The sequence below is a fragment of the Alligator mississippiensis genome, chromosome 8, assembly GCF_030867095.1.
Source record: "Alligator mississippiensis isolate rAllMis1 chromosome 8, rAllMis1, whole genome shotgun sequence".
NCBI classification, from domain to species: Eukaryota; Metazoa; Chordata; order Crocodylia; family Alligatoridae; genus Alligator; species Alligator mississippiensis.
The window spans coordinates 24,766,707-24,781,281 of NC_081831.1; the positions used below are offsets into that span (position 1 = coordinate 24,766,707).

Genomic DNA, 14,575 nt, shown 5'->3' on the forward strand with positions numbered 1-14,575 from the left:
TAGTCCAGGGCCACTGGACCTAGGGGTGAGGGGCCTGGCCCTGGACTTCTGCATTCCATCTACAGCTGTTACATGCCTTATGCCTTGGTTTCCCCATTGGGTGGAGGAGCTCTGCACCCCTCTGCCCCCGCCCCTGCAGCCTTAACTGCTGTAAACAGGAGATGGCAGGAAATGGGGGGGGGAGGCAGGGCCCCCAGCACGTGTGCAGCCTCCCGCGGGTGTTACACAACTACACATGAACACACCCTCATGCAACAGGCCTGGGAGGCCATGGCAGTCACAGCTGCCACTGGCACACACCGCATGCACACATATTTTGCACGTGTACATACACACACACACATGCATATACATGCAGGCACCTGCCCTGTGCAGGGTTTTCATGCCCCCACGTGCCTGCACACACTAACACAACACACAAAAGCAAATGCACGCTTCTCCAGCCATGCATCCACATGCTCCCCTGACACGTGGGTGCACACACATGCATGCGTGAATACACACATGCACATACACCTCAAACTACACATACACAAGCTTGTGTACATGTACACACACATGCGTGATCCACATACATACACAACACACATGAACACACACAGCCATACATACACCTAGGTGCACACACACACAACATGCAAACACACACACACACTCCTGCCACCAGCCCTGCCCCTCCCTCCCCCCCCCACTAGCCTAATAGCCCCCCCCAGCTGTGCGGCTCCCCCCCACACATATGCACACGTGTGCAAGTATGTATACACAGGTGTATAGTAAAAAGGGAATGTACATACAAGCATATGTGTGTGCCAGTGCCCCAGCGTGTATGGCTGCTGCCCCCTGCTGGAGAGGGTGGATGTGAGTGAGTACCTGTGACTCCTTGGCTCCCCCAGCCCCATGTGTCTTCTAGGGGCGCTGCCTCTCCTGGTGGCCATGCCAGGGGCTGCAGGTGGTACTGGCTGCCCTGGAAGCATGGTGGGGAGGAGCCAGAGCAGAAGCATCCATGACCCATGTGTGCGCTAGGCATGGGCTCCGACGTACACTGCCTGGTGCCAGAGGCACGATCATAGCCTGGGGGGTCTGAGCCTGTGTGTCCTGTCCCCCTTCTTCCCCTGCTTGGGGGGGCCTGAGAGGACCCTACCCAGCCCCTGCCCCTGGGATGAAGACCAGCAGTGTCTGCCCTAGCTTCTTCCAGGAAGAGCACACACCAACTGCTGAAGCTTCCTTAGCCTGACGAAGGGTTTTTGAACCCGAAAGCTTGCTTAATAACTATTCTCCAACCATTTGGGTTGGTCTAATAAAAGATATCAAATTCACCCAAGGAACCTTGTCTGCCTATGTCCTTAGACCAACATGGCTACCACCCAAACCTCTGCCCTAGCTTCTGGCACTAGGATGCCACTGGCTAGGGGGTGTTGCACAGCTGGGGCTGTTGACCCTATCCCATCCCTGCAGCTGTGCTGGCATGGGATCCCCAACTGATTGGCTGCTGCCTCTATCTTGCCCCACCCCCTGTGGAAGGGCAGCCAATCAGGCGCTGCAGAGACACAGGCAACTGCAGGGCCCCCTGCTGGAGGGGCCGGGCAGGAACCGGGCGGCAGTGGTGTGGGAGCCTTGGGCCCTGCCCCTTCCCTGCTTCCTGCCCCAGATCCCACCGGATGCTTGGCAGGACTTGTTGTTTGTTCCTGTTTGCGGCAGACAAGGCTTCAGCCCAGCCCCTGCCCTCAGGATCATGGGGTAGTGGTTAGAGATGGGGGAGGGAGCCATGAGACTTGGATTCTCTCCCAGTACACACTGTGCAACCCCCTGCAGCCCTGTGGGTGCCCATCACTCCTGACCTACAGCCCCCTGCACCCCCAACCCTGCCAGGGCCCTTTACTCCCAACCCACAGCCCCCCAACCCTCCCCAGTCCCATCGGTGCCCTTCACTCCCACCCTACCTGTACCTCCCAGCACCCTCCACTCCCGACCTGCAGCCCTCCACATCCCCCACCTGCCAGTGCCCCTCCGCAGACATCTCAAGCTCTGCCAGTGCTTCTCACGCTCAATTCACAGACCTCTGTCCTCATTCCCCACCCCAGTACCCCTCACTCCTGACCAGCAGCCTTGTTAGAATCAATATATTTTTACGTTAAAGTTGCTTTACATGTAAAATACAAAAATACACCCTGGAACCTGCCGTCCCACCCCACAACCCAGCTCTCCTCTAGGGGAGGGGGGGCTGGCCCCCTGCCCTAAGCACTGGTACTGGGAAGGGCAGGGCAGAGTCAGTGCTGCCCCCATGATAGCCCCAGGTTACTGTCTTCGATACAGCAGGTGAGTGGGCCTCGGGGGACCATGTGCCACACCGGGAGGGGGCCCATGGCCTCCGCCCGCCCCGTGAGGTAGGTCAGTGGGGGCCATGGGGGAAGGGGGGCCCAGGATGGAACCCAGGAGTCCAGGCTCCATTTTACCATTGGAGAGCCCCTGGGGGGTTGGGGCAGGCTCCCAGGGAAGGGCAGGGCTGAGCTGGGTGTTGGCAGGGCAGGGAAGGGCACCATGGCCCTCATGGTACTGGGAGCCCTGCAGCAAGGGAAGGGGAGTTGGGTGACACCCCCCCAGCCAGGCCAAGGATCCCCGCCATGGGGGACCCATTTTGGCCCAGGCTGGGCCCTGGAGGTCTCAGCTGGGCTCCCCCAAAGTCAACAACCCCAGGCCTGGGCTGCACCCCACCCCAACAGAGGGCAGCCAGGGACAGCCAGCCTGCAGAGGGCTTGTACTGAGGGGCCCTGAGCCTGGGAGGGAAGTACTAGCCACAACTGACACCCTCACCCCCAGAGCTGCATCACAGGCCTTTTTACTGTGGTGACAGCACAGGCCTACTAGGCCACAGGGCCCTGGCCAAGCCAGGCTACGGGGTAGGAGTGGGTGCAGAGCCTCCATGGCCACTCCTGTTAAACCAGGATGGCAATGGTGGAGGGGGTCTGGCTTTTGGGGGTGGGGGGAGCAGGGAGGGATGTTATGGCTGCCCCAGACTTGGGCAGGTGTGGGGTCACATCTTGCCCATAGGGGCCTAGTGGGTGCAAGTGTGTGGCACTATGTGGGGTGCCTCAAACCCACATCAAGGGGTCTGGGGGACCTTGTGTAGGGCGGGGGGTTCCAGCCTGCCCAGTGGAGGTGGGGGGGTACTGGAAGATGCCCTGCTTTGGGGACTGGTCCCAGCCTGCTCCTGGCTGCCAGTGCCTCCTGCCCCCCCACCCCCTCCTAGCCACGCCCAGCCTTGGCATCACCGATGGCCCCCCACACATCGAAGACAAACTCGTCAGGGAAGGCGAAGTCACCGAGCTGCGCATCCAGTGCCTGGGCCAGCTCGTCCGGGTTCCGTGCATCCCGGCCCAGCTCCACCATCGTGGCTGCTGCAGTGGGGAGGGAGGGGGCAGTTAAGCAGGTGCCCACAGAGCCCCCTAAGCACCCCCGTGGGGCACCACGGAACAAGCTGGTGGGAGGTAATGGGGGGTTTGGATGCCCCACCCTGGCAGGGGCCTGCCCCGTGGAGTTGCCCCTGCTCCCTGTCCCTGTCCAGGCAGGCAGTGGGGGGCTCCAGCTCACCCAGCTCTGTGTCACGGATGCCCATGTAGCTCTCCAGCAGGTCGTCTACCTTCTCGATGGCCCGCTCCTCAAATGCTGATGGCTGCCAGGGAAGGGTTGGGAGTTAAGCAATGCTGGGCAGGGGCCCAGCAGGACACTGCTAAAATGTGCCCCCCTCCACAGGCCCCAAGGCTGGGCCCCTCCAAGCTCTCCTCAGTTATTGGGACTGGTACGGTGAGGGGGCAGGGGCTGCAGGTCAGGAGGGGCACAGGGAGTGAGGGGCACTACAGCATGACACAGGCAGGACCTCCCACTCATACCTGCTCCTCCACGGTGGCTGGCCCCTTGGCGCGCAAACGGAGGGTGCCCCTGCCCGTGCCCAGCTGAGCACTGCTCCCGTGCCGGGCACCCGATGACCGCTGCCCAATCATATCTGTGGGGGAGCAAGAGGCCAGATCAGTATGGGGCCAGAGGGGGCAATTCCCAGCTCCACCCCCAACAGGGCCAAGAGCCTGTGGCTGGAGGGAGGGGTCCCAACTCCAGTCCATGGTCCCCTGGAGCCTGAAGCTCCCCTGTGCACCCCCAGCTGGCTTAGCCCCGCCCAGATGGCGCACCGGGCCTGGCACGGAGCAGGCGGTTTGCGTCAGCCACTGCTGCACACAGGCCCCTTGCTCTCCCTGCAGGGCAGGATGGGGAAGGGAGGTCCAGGTGCATCTGGCATGGGCACCTGCGGGTGAGGGGGTGGGACCAGCCTCTGGGAAGGGACCTGCAGGGGACCAGGGCTGGTGGGTGCAGTTGGGAAGTGGGGGGGCACTTGCAGCCCAGTGCTCATTAAAAACCAATGCAATAGGCTGGACCCTGTCCCAGGGGCAGCAGCAGAGCTGGAGGCGGGGGAAGGTGGGGACACACATGACAGGGAATTTGGGTCAGTAGTGTGGGGCACTGGCAGGGCTGAGGACTCTGTGCAGCCAGAGCAGCCCCCCCCAGTTACTGGCAGGGAAGGATCCAAGAGCCAAGAGGAAGCGGCTCCCCCCCAACACCCATCCCAGGACCCCATGAGTCACTGCAGGAAGGAACTCAGTGGCTGAGGCCAATGGAGGTGCCAGGGCCTGGACACCCAGGTTCTGCTCCTGGCCGGGGGGGGGGGCGGGGGGGGCGGGGTGTTGTCCTGGGCAGCTACCCTGGGCCACAGGGTGTCTCCTGCTGACAGCCCCGACCTGGTGCTTAGGAGGTCCTGCCCCCTCCTGGACACATGTGGGCACTGCAGCCTTGGGAGGGTCTCCATGGGCCACAGAGTCACAGCACCATCTGCTGTCCCTGCATGGCAGTGCAGCCCCAGGGCCAAGTGTTTGGGGGGTGAGGGCCCTCTATGGGCTGTTTCACCCTTTCTGTTCCCCCAGCACCAAGCACCCAGGGCTCCCCACCCAACAATGCTCCACTTGGAGCCCTGCCCCTGCCCTCCCACCCAGTTCCTGCCCCACCCCAGGGTCCTGCCCCCACTTCTGCCATACTGAGGCCCTCCCCCCAGGACTCCATCCCTGCCCCAGCTCCACATTTGCTCCACAAGGCCCCGCCCCTGCCTCATGGAGGTCCCCCCACCCCAACTCACCAAAGGCCTTGAGGGGCTCAGTAAGGTGCAGAGTGAAGCGCCGGCCCGTGGGCAGCTCCTTGAGCATCTTGGCCACCTCATAGTGGCGGGCACCAAGCAGGCTGCGCCCATCAATGGCTTCAATCATGTCACCCACACCGATGAGGGGGATGCGGTCAATCACGCTGCCCTCCTTGATGCGCTGTGGGGGCAGGGGTTGCACTGGGACTCATGGCTGGGACAGCCTGAGCACCCCCCCTCCCCAGTGCCTTCCTGGCACAGCCAGCTGGCCTTGGCCCCTCACTCCTAACCCTGCCCAGGCAGGGACCACAGAGGGCTGTAGGTTGGGAGTAAGGGACAATGGCAAGCTGGCAGGGGGAGGGCAGTGGTCCGGGACTGGAAGTGAGGGGCACTGGCTGGGTTGGGGGAGCAGTGGACTGTGAGTCAGGAGTGAGGGGCACCAGCAGGGAGCTAGTGATCAGGAACGAAGCCTAGGTCTTTCCTGACCCTGCCATGCCCTGAAGCACAAGGACCCCTGTGTCCCCAGCTGGATCGAACATGTCCCCTGCATTGACTCCTTCTGCCCAGATTGCACTGCCTCACTTTGAAGGGGCTGAAGCCCCTGGCACGGACCTGCAGCCATACATGGGGCCTTCTGCCCACTGCCGAGATGTGCCCAGCTTTGGGGCAGAACATGGCAGCATGGAACAGCAGGGCGAAAGTCTGAAGCCCCGGAACTGGAGAACATCACAAACTGGGGATTAGCAGATGCCAGAGATTTGGGCTGAGACAGCAGGGCTGTGATCCCACCCAGACCCTGGGGGCTGTGGGTGAGGAGTGATGGGCACCAGATGCTGTGGGTCAGGTCCCACCTTGATGAAGGCATAGCCGGCCCCATTGTCAGTGATGGTGAGCCCCAGAGCATCCTCAGCCTTGAGCACCTCGACTTCTTTGCGCTGCCCCCGTGTGTGGGCAAAGATGAAATCCTCCAGGCCAATCTGCCCCCCCAACAGCTTCTCCATGTCCACCTTGTGTGTGTTGAGGGTGCAGAACATCACCTGTGGGTGGGGAGGGGTGGTGAGCAACACCAAGAGGCCCCATTCCCTGCCTCTCACCCCCCAGACCCTGTCTTCTTGCATCCCAGGCCCAGGACCCCCATCCTTTCCCCCCTTGAGGTTCAAACCCCCTGCCCACCCCTGCCTCCTACCGGGCCCCTCAGGCCCTGGATCATCATCCCTCCACCCATCCTCACCCTCTGCCCCAAGCCTCCCACCTGCTCACCTACCCCAGGCCCTAAACCCATCCCTTCAGACAGCCACACCGGCTGCCCCCCAGGACCTGTCTCCCTGTCTGCCCCCCCCACCCACTAGACCTGTCCCATGCCCCTTATCCCTCCACCTACACCCCCTGTCCCCAGCCTCCCCCACAGCTTCAGCCCCCTGTAGCTCCAGGTCCTGTGCCCCTTCCTCCCTAGGCACCTCAGTGGGGGGGATGTGGAAGGCCTCAGCGATCTTGCCGTAGAGCTCGCGCACATTGGTGAAGCCCTCAATGCGGCCTGTGGGGCTGCCGTGTGCCAGTTGTGTGTGGAAGACCAGGCGGGGTCGCAGGCCAGCAGGCGGGGGAGGCAGGCCAGGATGCAGGGCTCCCAGCCCTCCTGGACCCCCTGCCCCATCTCCCCCACCTGGCCCCGCACGCCCCACCTCTGCCTCCTCATTCTCCACCAGCGGGGGGGGCTTCTTCCGGCGCCCAAGGCCTAACGGCATGAGGGCAGGGGGACCACGGCCAGCACCAGCACCCACGGGTGACACCTGTTGGGGGGGGGGACAGAGGCTGCAGGGAGGGCACCTGGGTCCCAGCCCAGCTGCCGCACCAGACTGAAACTGCACCCCCGCAGGACACCAGTCCCCCACCCCAGATTCCAGACCACCCTTGCACCCCCTCCCAGGCTCCCTGGACCCCAAAGATGGCTCCTCCCCCCCAGGATGCTCTCCCAGATTCCTTGTCCCCTCAGGGGTAGGTAGAAGCCAGCGCAGGGGGGTCCCGGCACCAGGCACTGGAATGCGGGTGGAGCTGCCATGCCCGGCTGACTCAGAGCTGAGGAACGGGCCCCAGCGGGTTCTTCCAATGCCCGGGAAATGTGGCTACCCACCCCCTGCCCCTTTCCTGGGGCAGAGGAAAGCTTTTACCACTTCCCCCATGCCAGCTGCCAGGGACCCTCCAGTGCCTTCTCCTGGGACTGCATATCCCAGAGCCAGAAAAGGCCTCAGTCCCCCTGCAACACCTGGGTCTATTGTACTCATCTTTCCAGCCTGTTCTATGTGGCAGTTCAGCTGTTGCATGCTCAGAGCTGGGTATGTTTCCTCCACCCTGGTCTCTCCAGAGGCTCTGGGCCTGGTCCCCCCCAGAGGTGGCTGCATGCTGCAGGCCAAGCTGGCAGGTGCTGGGGGCCTGGCAGAGGTCGTGGGGCCTGGCTCAGCCCCACACCCAGGGGGTTGGTAGGTCCCCAGCAGCTACCTGCTGTGGGCCTGGGTCCAGGTAGAGGACCAGGCTTGTTAATGTGCCTAGGGAGGGCAGGGTTCCTGCCTGGGAACAAGTTAAAGGCAACCTCGCCATTGTGACTGAGCAGGGCCTAGCAACACCAGGGCAGTGTGGGCAGGAGCCAGGGCATGGGGGGGGGGGGTGTAGGGTGGGGGTGTAGCACTTCCTACACTCCACTGCCCCCAGGTTTCATCCCTGCTCCCTTGGTGCCTCAGGGAAGCCAAACGGGTAAGTAAACGGGAAGCCAACAGCTAGGGGCTCCCCCATCCATGTGGGGAAACTGAGGCACAGAGGGACATGTCAGGTCGGGGGGAGAGGAATCAATGGCTGAGCCTGGGACCGGACCCAGGAGTCCTGCCTTGTGCTCCTGCCCGATGGGGGGGGGGGTCATGGCCTGGGTGCCCGGCAGTGGCAGAAGGCAGGACCCCTGACCAGGGGCACATGGCAACCCTGCTCCCCCCAGCCCTAACGCCCCGCTCTGTGCCCTCCCCCCGGCGCGCCCGGCACAGACCCCAGAACCAGCCCCCGCCTTCCGCCCGGCTCAAGACCCCTGCCCCCTCCCCCCATCGCAGCCCCACACTCACGCGTCCACCCGCGCCAGCCACCCCGCACCTCCACCCAACTCCAGCTGGGGCCTGCGCCGCCGGGAGGGGGGGCGGGACCAGCCTCAGCGCCTCCGCCAATCACAGAGCGGCCTTGCGTTGCCGCCGACCAATCGCAGCGCGGCCTGCCGTTCAGGGCTGGGTGGGCCGTTCCGGATTCAGCCGCTTCCCCCGCCTGGGTGCAGTTGGAAGCGTCCAAACCCAGGGAAGGGGAAGGTGGGAGGTACCATGAGAGGGGAGTGCGGGGAGTGGTTGGGGGGGAGGGGTTAACATTTGCTGAGTGCGTAGGAGAGACCATTCAGAGGAGTTGGATACGCCCCCAGCCAATTGCAGACCAGATCCGGCCAGAACGAGCCAATCAGGTGTGCTGTCGGGTGGGCAGCCAAGTCAGGTGCATCCCGGGGGTCTCGCAGGTCTTGGCGGGACCATACGCACTGAACCACATCGGCGCGAGCGCTGGACTACAAGTCCCGTCATACAATGCTCGCTCGAGGCACGCCCGGACCCGTAGTTTCTGGGAGGTGGCTGCAGGAGGCCCGTATTGTCTTATAGCCGAGCGCAAGCAGCACGGCCTGTCCCGGAATGCAGGTGTCTGGCTGTAGCTGCCAGGGACCAGAAGGCAGGGATCTAGGCTCCGAGATCCCCTCAGCTGCGGAGAAAAGCATGTAGATCCGGCCAGGGCCCAACCCAGGGGAAGCTACCGGCTGGGAAAACCCAGGATCTTGCTTCTGCCTGGGAGTGTCATGTAATTGCTACCTGTGCCAACAGGAAATCCTACTCTATCCTTCTCCTAAGGAGTAACAGGGGCTGAATGCGTCTGGGCCTCTGGGCTTTCACCACACCCTTGTTCATTCAGCAAGGGGCTGTGGGACACACCCCTGTACAGCAAGCCAGGCCAACAAGCAGGAAAAGCTGCACCCACAGGATGAGGGCTAGTAGTTGCTAGTGGCTTTAATAAAGATCTGGGTGAGCGTAGGTCTTGGCTCTTTTAAGCTGGCACCTGCATATCTTTTGTTCCACGCAGGGCAGGGAATCTACATTGCAGTTGCTTCACCTAATCTTAGCCCTACACCCACTGTCCCCACCCTTCCCAGTGGGGATCTAGCCTATTTAAAACCCTGCCTTAGTAAAATAACAGCAGCTGTGGGAAAGGCCACTTTGAGCCACTCAGTGTCTAACAAGTGCAACTCAATATTGCTTCCCACATCAGGACAGATACCTCTCCCCCAAATAAGGCCACACAGGGCTTTGGCTACCAAGACTTTAATCGTAACCCCAGTTTGGTCTTATCACATTAGTAACTGAAAATTGTCAGTCCAGCCATACTTCAAAACAGTGCTGCATGTTTAAAAAAAGGGAAGGTCACCAGCTCCTCCCATGAGTCTTTAATTCAGATACAATCCTATAAAATAAACCAGCCTCTCCACTGCATTTTAATTACATGTCAAATTTACACAACTTTTATACAAAGTATGTACAAGAAGTGCTGTAATGCTCCTGTACCAGGAGCAGGAACCCTTTAATTAAAAAAGGATAGCAAAGGTGGTGTTAACAAGCTCAGAGGCCAAGGCCTCAAATGCCCCAGAGTTCAGTGGTTGGCCAAAATCCTCTGGTTTAAGACAGCAACTGTGAGTAAGGAAAGGAGTCAGACTCTGCTGCTGGCAGAGATGCAAGAACCAGGCAATACCTGCTCAGCCCATTGCCCTACCAGGAATTGAGCCCAAGAATGTAGAGGGATGCATCTATGAAAGTCTCTTCAGAAAAAAGATTTGAAAAAGCAGATTATATTTAAGACCCAGGAAATCCCTTTGCATTATTTTTCTAGGCCTGGATAGCTACTGGTTTAAACTCCAGGGCTTATTCATTTCATCTCATCTTCAAGACATTTGTTTAAGCCCTAGTGTTTACCAGGGTTATTTTCACAGACCCACAATTAAGTTCAGCGAGAGTATATCCACCTTCCAGCAAACAAAATAGGCAGGCAGGACTCTGAGGTGGGAATTCATAGCCAAGAACATCCAAGTGACCCAGGATAAAAGTTCTCCAGTGAATTAACAAGGAACACAAGACACAAAGCAAGGACTACAACAGTAAGGACTGTCCAGTTTGGAGTTTATGCCCCCCACATGGTGAAGGGATTCCAACTCAGCAAGAGATGAAGTGCAAGGCAGCTGTCCTATTTAGGGCTGCCCAGGATGCAGACAGTGGGTTGAGTCATTGGTCACATCCTTACAAGATGATTTGTCAGCAGTGTGTCTGTAGGCTCCTCCCAAATGTAGCAGCTCACTGGTGTAGGTGATTCAAGCAATGTTCTGGGTCAAGGCACTGAAACCAAGTTCCCAGAGCCCCAGCCTGGAGCCCAAGGCTATGGTCCCACAGGCTTTGGTGTTCAGCCAGTCTTGGTCTCAGGTCCACAGATTGCACAAACTAGATGGGAAGGATCTGCTCCAGAGCTTTCTTGGATGTCTGGGGGATTCTGTCTGGGAACCGCACATCAAACTCTATGATAAGATCCCCGCGTTGGTCTGGGTTCTTGGGGTATGGGAGACCTTCCCCAGTGATCCTGCGCTTTGCTCCAGGCTTGATGATGTCTTTGAATGACATGGGAATGGTCCTGCCATCCAGCGTTGGGACGTTCACCGTGCAGCCACACAGGGCCTGCAGAGAGAGACAAGTCAGAGAGACCATGAAATTCAACAAAAGGTCTGTACACCCCAGACCCAAAGCTAGAACTCCAGCGAGTCCTGTACCCAGACCCCCTAACTCACCTCTCGGAGGCTGATCTTAGCTGGGAAGATGATGTCCGAGCCATCCCTCTTGAAGATGCTGTGTGGCTTGTCTTTTAGAACAAAGACAATGTCGGCTGGAATGTTGTTGGGCGTTTGGTCACCCTCCTTGGGGAATGTGATCTTGGTCCCTTCCTTCCACCCCCGTTTCACCTCAATGGTTAGGATCTTGTCCTCGTTGCGTGTCGTCTTCCCATCCGGGTTGAGACGTTTGTGAGAAATCTTCATCTTCTTGGTGCAGCCCGAGTAGACCTCCTCTAAGGAGACCCTCAGGTCATGCGTGATGGGAGGGTCCTGCTTCCGGCGAAGGCTGTTGTGGCCCCCTCGGGTGCGGGGGAAACCCGCATTGCTGAAACTTCCCATTTGGAAGGTGACAAAAGGGTCATCAATGTCCATGTCTTCATCCCCATTCCTCTGCATGAAGAAGGTATCAAAGGGATTCCGGCCTCCAAAGAACTCAGCAAACACAACATGAGGGTCTCCATGGAACGTGTAGGTGAATGATGGGCCATTAGCACCACCTCCCATGTTGGAGCCACCTCCTTTTAGCCCTGAAAAACAGGCAATAAACCTGCTGTTAGTTTATCAGTCTCCACTTTCACTCATGTGCTTACCCCAGGATTCCAGATCCCCAGCTCCAGAACCATCCAAGCTTTTGGCCTCTGTTCCCACCACCATTGTCATTTTGTCTCATCCTTCAGTTCTGAGGTGCCTCACAGAAGAGAAGTCTCATCTTGACCTGGCAAGTACTTTCTCTAATCACAAGGGAAATTAGAGTCACCTCCAAGAGTTCTGATATCCAGAGCTTCCAGCTTTTCAAACACAGATCAGTTTATACAGTGAATTTGATTGTATCATTTGGGTTAACATTCCCCCTCCCCATATCAAGGCAGGGAACGTAGGAGCCTATGGACTTCCTATTCCTGAACTGAAGGAAAACACATGCTTAACAGCAGCCCCAGAGGCACAATAGCAATTGAGGGTGCTTGGAAACAGCAAGGCAAGCTCTTCCTGCCTTGGGAGATTAAGGCAGGGGCTGCAGGGAGTTCAAGTTAACACAGAAGATTCTAGCATATTTGTTTGCTTGTAACTCCAAGCCACGCCCTTGCAAGGCTCCACCTCTCCCAACACAGCCAATCCACACAGACCTGCCAACACTTTGGCACACAAGGGCAAGCTCAATGTCTACCAAGAACACAGGCCAGCTTTACAAAAACTGCAAAGCTGTTTCAGGATGTTTTCTCTCCTGTTCTGCCAGTTCTGGTTCCTCACCCACTGTCTCCAAGCAACAGCTCAGTCACAGGTATGAGCCAGGAGCTGCAAGGCTCATGCAAGGAGCAGTAGAACAAGCCTGTGTGCCCTCAGTGCTAAATTAAAGGCTTGATCTAGACCAATCCTGACACTTCCACCCTTAAGGTGGGGAGTCAGGCAAGCACACTGTGCCCCAGGTCCTTGTCCTTCAGCTTTAGAACAGGCCCCAAGAAAGCATGAAATAAGGACTCTTTACAGTGTCAAAGCTAAAAGTTAGCAGCTAGCAGCAAGAGATAAGGATTCATCTGGCCAGTTTCCAAGCCCGCACAGGTAGCAAGAGCCTGTATCCACTTTTTTCTAAGATGCCACATACTGCAGGTCTCTCCCCTGTTCCTCAAGTCAGTCCTGCTTGGCTGCTTCCTGACTTCCGTTTCCACAGCTAGGCTGGCGCCAGGGGCAGCACTGGTCAGCCCTAGCCCACAGCTCCCCTCAGAAGACCCATCAGGCTCATCTTCTCCAACCCAGCATTGGAACTAGGGAAGGGTTGCGGGGGGGGGGGAGGGGGGGAGGTGCTTCTGCCCTGGGCACCCCAGGCCAATCAAGCCTATGCAGACAGCTGTGGACTGGCACACACCTCAAGGAAGGCCCTCACCATGTACCCAAGCCAGGGATACAAGTCTCCCAGCACCTCATGCCCTTTCCCTTAGAGGTCCCAGCCCTCCCTCAGGATATAGTCCTTACCTCAAAGGGCAACTCTGCACTGCAAGCCCCAGCCCAGGGCAGTAAAGCACTGACCCCTGGCCAGCACTTGGGGGACCCTGCACTGTCACCTCCTCCACCCACAGGCTAGCTCCCCCCAGTGCCCTCCCCCACAGCCCAACTCCTCTCAGACCTCCCCTCCCCAGCCTGCACTCCATTCCCAGCTCCCCACCACAGCCCCACTCCCCCTGGAGAGCCCGCAGACCCGACTCCCCTCTCCCACCTATGGAGCAGGACCCGCCCCCGGGTCCCTCGGGGCATCTCTCCCCCCCAGCCCTGCCCCCCCCAGCGGCTCAGGCCCCGCTCCCTGGGACACCCCTCCCACTGTGCAGCAAGCCCCGCAGAGCCTCGCTGCTATTGGGATCCTCTCCCCGCCCCCAACCCTGCAGCCCCAAAGCCCCACACGGCGCGGGCGCTCACCTTCCTCGCCATACTTGTCGAAGACCTCCCGCTTCTTGGGGTCACTGAGCACGTCGTAGGCCTCGGCCACCTCTTTGAAGCGCTCCTCGGCGCCAGGCTCCTTGTTCTTGTCGGGGTGGTAGCGCAGCGCGAGCTTCCGGTAGGCCCGCTTGATGTCCTCGTCTGAGGCACCGCGCTGCAGGCCCAGCGTGCCGTAATAATCCTTACCCATGGCGCCGCCCGGCCGCGATCGCCGCCAGCGCCCCAGTCTCAGCCCATTTATACCTGGGCTCCGAACGTTCCAGAGAGCGCCACAACCATCCGGAGCCTCCGCTCCGCCCCGCCGCCCCAGCCAATGGACGCCCGCTGCTGCCGGCGCGTGACCCAACAGAGGGCGGGCGCGCGAGGACCTGCCTGTGTGAGGGCGGGGTGGAGGGGAGGGGGTAACTGTCGTCAAGGCCACGCCCTCACCTCTGTGAGGGCCAATAAGAGAGGGACGCTGGGAGCGACAAAGCCACGCCCCCTTTCCGGAAAGGGAGGGGGAGTATGTATGTACCAGAGGCTAGACGTACCTTACAGAGCGCAGTGTTGGTCACACCTACAGGGGGAAGTTACGCCCACCAAAGCCCTGCCCCCCCCCCCGGGGTGCCAATGACGTCCCAGCTGGGGCACCCAACAACAGGACTCCCTACCACGTGCCCGTCACCCTAGGCTACTGGAGCCCCCCAAAAGCTACCCCCCAGGCAGCAAAAAGACTCCCCCATATAGCTTCTTGCCCCACCACAGGGAGTAGCTGGCCAGGGATGGGGCTAGGGGACCAGGGGGTGGAACCCACCTGCACCAGGGCTGGAGAAGGTGCAGGGAGTCTGCCCAAGGTCAGGCCCTGTAGCAGGCCACTGCCTTCAGCTGCAGACCCAGCTCCCAGTGAACACCAGTTTTGGCTCCTGCGGCTACTGGGAGCTGCTCACCACGCGGCCTTCCCCACCCATGTGTGCTACATGCAAGATATTCCACTCTTCCTCACCATTGCCAATACCCGTTGTATCAGCAGTGCATTTCTCCAACTAACTCCTTTCTGTGCCTAG

The 14,575-nt window shown here is 59.7% G+C and overlaps 2 protein-coding genes across 2 annotated transcripts; both read right to left on the minus strand.

Moving 5' to 3' along the window:
- Window positions 1-2,105: 2,105 nt before the first annotated feature.
- Window positions 2,106-8,364, minus strand: GIPC1 (GIPC PDZ domain containing family member 1). The gene is made up of 7 exons (XM_006271103.4): window positions 8,278-8,364; window positions 6,634-6,963; window positions 6,028-6,213; window positions 5,177-5,357; window positions 3,888-4,000; window positions 3,589-3,670; window positions 2,106-3,395 (listed from the first exon to the last, which is right to left on the minus strand). The coding sequence occupies exons 2-7, from the start codon at window positions 6,916-6,918 to the stop codon at window positions 3,244-3,246; spliced, it is 999 nt and encodes a 332-aa protein (XP_006271165.1). The 5' UTR covers window positions 6,919-6,963; window positions 8,278-8,364; the 3' UTR covers window positions 2,106-3,243.
- Window positions 8,365-9,665: 1,301 nt separating this feature from the next.
- DNAJB1 (DnaJ heat shock protein family (Hsp40) member B1) lies at window positions 9,666-13,832 on the minus strand. Its single transcript, XM_006271102.4, has 3 exons — window positions 13,512-13,832; window positions 11,064-11,632; window positions 9,666-10,953 (listed from the first exon to the last, which is right to left on the minus strand). Exons 1-3 carry the CDS (start codon window positions 13,720-13,722, stop codon window positions 10,723-10,725), a joined length of 1,011 nt encoding a protein of 336 aa, XP_006271164.1. The 5' UTR covers window positions 13,723-13,832; the 3' UTR covers window positions 9,666-10,722.
- Between the last annotated feature and the right edge of the window lie 743 nt (window positions 13,833-14,575).

What these genes read in the sequence shown, in the direction of transcription:
- GIPC1 (XM_006271103.4), bottom strand. Translation starts at nt 6,918, where the DNA reads ATGCCGTTAGGCCTTGGGCGCCGGAAGAAGCCCCCCCCGCTGGTGGAG. An exon ending in TCCACATCCCCCCCACTGAG is followed by an intron (nt 6,214 to 6,633) that starts GTGCCTAGGGAG and finishes CCCCACCCACAG; the next exon opens with GTGATGTTCTGCACCCTCAA. An exon ending in CATCCGTGACACAGAGCTGG is followed by an intron (nt 3,396 to 3,588) that starts GTGAGCTGGAGC and finishes TCCCCACTGCAG; the next exon opens with CAGCCACGATGGTGGAGCTG.
- DNAJB1 (XM_006271102.4), bottom strand. Translation starts at nt 13,722, where the DNA reads ATGGGTAAGGATTATTACGGCACGCTGGGCCTGCAGCGCGGTGCCTCA. An exon ending in CGACAAGTATGGCGAGGAAG is followed by an intron (nt 11,633 to 13,511) that starts GTGAGCGCCCGC and finishes CCTGTTTTTCAG; the next exon opens with GGCTAAAAGGAGGTGGCTCC. An exon ending in CTAAGATCAGCCTCCGAGAG is followed by an intron (nt 10,954 to 11,063) that starts GTGAGTTAGGGG and finishes CTCTCTCTGCAG; the next exon opens with GCCCTGTGTGGCTGCACGGT.